Source organism: Priapulus caudatus, unplaced genomic scaffold (assembly GCF_000485595.1).
Source record: "Priapulus caudatus unplaced genomic scaffold, Priapulus_caudatus-5.0.1 Scaffold1161, whole genome shotgun sequence".
Taxonomy (NCBI): domain Eukaryota; kingdom Metazoa; phylum Priapulida; class Priapulimorpha; order Priapulimorphida; family Priapulidae; genus Priapulus; species Priapulus caudatus.
The window spans coordinates 29,122-34,109 of record NW_014578222.1 but is presented as its reverse complement, the minus strand read 5'-3'; the positions used below and the strand labels follow the sequence as shown (position 1 = coordinate 34,109).

General features: G+C 46.7%; 1 protein-coding gene across 1 annotated transcript in view; it reads left to right on the top strand.

Moving 5' to 3' along the window:
• Positions 1-3,917: 3,917 nt before the first annotated feature.
• LOC106815624 (dedicator of cytokinesis protein 3-like) overlaps positions 3,918-4,988 on the top strand; it is a gene marked incomplete at its 3' end in the record, with an annotated part of 29,003 nt that continues 27,932 nt past the window's right edge. Inside the window, exon 1 of the mRNA XM_014820113.1 lies at positions 3,918-4,036. Within this exon, the coding sequence (XP_014675599.1) occupies positions 3,918-4,036 (119 nt within the window). The remainder of the gene's footprint in view (positions 4,037-4,988) is intronic.

Below are 4,988 nucleotides of genomic sequence, written 5' to 3'. Positions count from 1 at the left end.
TTGGTGTTTTGAATGTTGGTATAATCAGTGATATTTCCACTGTCAGGTGAGACTATATTCTGCTATATTTCGTTTTTCTGAGCCAAAAAACTCGCAAAAAAGCAGTTACAAACTTAACACTTAACTTATATCACCTTATACTGTCAAGTGAATATTATTGAACAATAGCAGTAAAATACGAACAATGATCAATCCTATGCACGCTAGCAAGGTCATTGGGTGGCGCCATTACAACAAACGGTACAAATATACAAAATTTGGTCGGAACAAAATGTTATAAATAATCGAATTATTAACTAATTAATGCACAGTCACTGAGAGCTGAAGGTTTGAAAGCTGCATTCAGCCAGTAATTTCTAACCGGGTTTGTAGCGCCGAGTTTAGCGTTACTATACAGTTGTAGATTATGATGTCGTATGCGTAGCCAAAAGACATAGACAAAGACAAGTCAGAGAATATATACCATGACTGATGTTGCTTTTAATTTGCTTCACTACTGTTCTCTTTTACAGATGTAAGGGCGGTTGCGTCTGAAGTCGGGAGCGAGTTCCCCGAGACAGCTCGCGCAGCTGTTTTTATGGGCGCCCCTCCACGCGCGTGGCAAATGGTCACCCACGTGCCACGCGCACCAACCACCGCGTCCGTCGCATCCGCGTTCGCTTGGCTTCACCACGTTCGCATTGGACGGTGGCGGCCCCTAACGGGAAAGACCCGCTATTCTGCCGTACCAGCGTCCGGGAGGTGGCTCCGTCTATCCGCACAAACGCGTCACGAGCGTTCAACATGGCCGCCGCTGCCAGCGTTGACAGGCCTTCACGGTGCATTTAGCACATGTAATCCAGCTGACCCTGCCAGCCGGCGAAACCCCACGGTCGAGCGGTTCTAAAGTCGGTCCGCATCAGCCGCGGCACATCACTGGGTCTCGCTTCCAAGCTAGAGCCGGCACCACTAATCACGTCACGTACACGCCGCTAATTGGGGAGGGTGGTGTTAATCCCCTGACCAGCTGGCGTGGGTGCTGGTGACATAGCGGGTACTCCGGCAGCGTGTCACAGCGTGGGCGGGCTGCCATCTTGGTTTGCTCCGCTCGTTTGGCCAGCGGCCGTATTGATCGCTTGTGGTTGCTAGGGGCAACGCCGCAGAACAAATGGCCCGCAGGCCGTATTGATCGCGGTGGTTGCTAGGGGCGACGCCGTAATGTCATGCCTCCGTCGACCGCGTAGCGCGTCGCGTGTGGGCCGCGTCGCGTGTGAGGGGGGAGAGTGCCCTGTAACACGTGGTCGTTATAGTTTTATCTATTGCAGGTGTCAGACAGTATGCGCCAATTATTGTATTCAACAAACGGTGGCGACAGGATGCGACGCTTGGCACGTGACACCTAGCGCATAAGACGCTACACATATAACGTGCGACGACAATAGACGGGCGCGCCTCCCATATCGCCTTGCGCCGGGGATGGGTGACGCGACGCGCCACACGTACTAGCCAAGGTTCGGCCGATAATGACGAAAATTGAAAATGTCGCCGGGCGGTTTTCGGAAACGTATAAATAGGCACGGACGAAAGATCATAAGTTAGGAATTACCCAGAGGAAGAAACGAAAGACGTTGTAACGGAGACAGACGAAAACAGAGATGACGGGACCTATGCTTTGGTGCCGTAGTGTATATATATTTGTATTGTGTTTTACTAATAAAGTCAGTCGTCAAGAACAATTTCTGCGACTACATCTTTTTGACGCTGCTACGATGCCGGAGCGGAGATCAACATTTTTTCCCCAGTACAATAAATATATGGATGGTTGCATGGATATATAGATAGATTGATTGATATGTAGATAGGTAGATTGATAGATAAAAAGCTTGATTGATTGATAGATACACAGATAGATCGATCAATAGATAGATAGATTGATTGAATGACCATTCGCAGTTAGTTAATGCTTTCTTAATTCTGTGTACACACAAGATTTATATCTCAACAGCTGCTTAAAATTATATTAAAAATTTTGTAGGTTGTGCATTCGTGTACGTAGTTCGTTCTAAAGAATATAAAACGCGAGCTATAACGAACTTCAGCAGTAAACCCGATTCCTGCAAACTTTTAAACGGTTAGCAATGGCAGAAGAAAGAAGGAAAGGAGACCGACCGGGTTCCATGCGAAATTCTAGAGCAACTCTATTTGCATCGCTATGGCAACGGCATTGCCGTGAAAGATTTATTTGATTACAAGTAGATCGCTGCCATGGAAAGTGTGCAAGTACTTCATTATCAAAACAGAATCCAAGACAAATATATTGCATGTAAAAAAAAATTTGAAATTACACGAAAGTCAATCATTTATTTATTTGAAAAATACATATTATGTTCATATCAGCAATTCATTAAGTACTTGTGATATCACAATAATTTACAGCAAGTGATACATACATAAATAACATAATATGTACAAATAACATAATACAAAATAAATGAAAGTATGAATAATTGAATGAATAAATAAATGTAATAAATAAACTAATCATTAATTAATTAATGCACAGTCACTGACAGCTGAAGGTTTGAAAGCTGCATTCAGTCCGTAATTTCTAACAGGGTTTCTTATCGCACGTGTTGAGCCAGTAGGTCCCAAGCTTCAATAAACGAGCGTTTGATATCTGCTACAGATACAGGCCACTCTTTACTGACCGACTCCTCCATCTTCTCCCACAGCTCCTCAGCGCTGAACTTTATAAGTCCGCTCTCACTCACCAGCGGACCGCTATCAAGACGTCTCAGTAACTCATCCACGTGCCGCTCACGCAAATACGCGACCGGCACGTGTGAGATTGTTTTATTGCAGTCCTCGGCCAAAACATTGAAATTATCAATATATGGATGAGGCATGTTGCGCTGATTTGCACACGATTGTACATACTCAAATATGTTACGCACGATTACTGGGAACGGCAACGGATCCGCTGGGTTGAGTGATGCGACACGAAGCAGCGCAAGTTTTAGGAGGTAGGAGTCGATCAGTTTCCTAGGCTTAAAGCGAGTGGCGATATACAGCTGAATAACGTCTATGTTAACTGTACGTAAATATGTAACGTCACTGTCTGTAAACAACTCATTCTTATTCAATATGTTTGTACACTTATCATCACAATCATTTACTCGAAGATCAATAAATGACTTTGCTGTGATTAGAGCCTGGCGATAAACTGGATGTAAACGTTTGATCATATTGCTTTCCGCTTCTGTCATACAGACGGACCAGTACGTATTATCTGTGTCCACGCCAGGCTTGGGTACCACGTGGTAGTGGTTATCAGGAAAGTTTGTTGCGCCAGCTGGCTTGCCCGAGATTCGTACTCCCGGCGTGCAATCTACCGATATAGGTAGATATCTAAAATGTCCGCCGCCAACAAATTTTAGATTAAATTGAGTGCACACTTTGTTCCATGCCAAAATATTAGATTTTTTTGTTTTGAATGAACGCTTTTCGTTTTTCATGACTTTCGATACAGCCCTGCACAATAGCTTAACAAATTCTTCCTTTAGATTTACCGAAATATGCTGGTTTGAGTTTTTCTCGCGAATTGTTACAAAGCCAGCTGTATTAGATTTTGTGTTTTCAATAATTACATTTTTTGCATATCTATCGATTTCGAATAGGAAGTCGTATTCGTCCGGCAGACCAGCTTTTGTGCGGTTGGCCGTGCTGCCTATCAGAATGGGCGTGCAGGAGAAGTCACTGTCTAAGACTTTCATCTCCTCGCAGACTCGCTTCATCAGGTCTAGCACGGCGTCCCGCATTTTATCGCATTCCTCCTGATACTCTAATCTTCCCAAGCCTGGCGTCTCCCATATATCAGACAGTGACGTCACACCACTAACATTACAGGGTGATATCTCACGTTCTATGTCACAATAACAATGGTTGGGCAGCTCACGGACAAAGCATTCGTGCGCCAGTATAGTGCCGACGGATTCTCTATAGCCGTCGTTGATGGTGACGTCACGGGCACGATCTACGGCCACCTGGTACGCTGTTTGCACGTCCTCATGATGCCACGCCCTTATTGTATCCAATAATTCCGTCACAATGCCTACGTGACCGCCGTAGGCAGCCCATGCCAACACCGTCCAGCCATTGCTACTGTGACTCTCCTCCACACGCGCTCCTGTTTCTAGTAGCTCCGTGACACACAATGTATGACCGCTATTGGCAGCATGCATCAACGCCGTCATGCCATTCACGTCCACGTGTTCTATGTTAGCGCATGCACCAAATAACGCTGTGAGCGTATCCGTATGACCTCTAGCAGCTGCTCTCATTACTGCGGTGTTGCCATCACCGTCCGTGTAATCTATGTTAGCGCCCGCATCTAACAACGCTGTGACCGTATCCGTATGACCGTAAGTAGCTGCTGCTATTACTGCGGTGCTGCCCACCACGTCCGCGTGTTCTATGTTAGCGCCCGCATCTAACAACGCTGTGACCGTATCCGTATGACCGTAAGTAGCTGCTGCTATTACTGCGGTCCTGCCCCTCCCGTCCGCGTGTTCTATGTTAGCGCCCGCATCTAATAACGCTGTGACCGTATCCGTATGACCTCTAGCAGCTGCTGCTATTACTGCGGTCCAGCCCCTCCTGTCCGCGTGATCTATGTTAGCGCCTGCACCTAACAACGCTGTGACCGTATCCGTATGACCGCTACCAGCTGCTGCTATTACTGCGGTCCTGCCCCTCCCGTCCGCGTGTTCTATGTTAGCGCCTGCATCTAACAACGCTGTGACCGTATCCGTATGACCTCTACCAGCTGCTGCTATTACTGCGGTCCTGCCCCTCCCGTCCGCGTGTTCTATGTTAGCGCCTGCATCTAACAACGCTGTGACCGTATCCGTATGACCTCTACCAGCTGCTGCTATTACTGCGGTCCTGCCCCACCTGTCCGCGTGTTCTATGTTAGCGCCTGCATCTAACAACGCTGTGACCGTATCCGT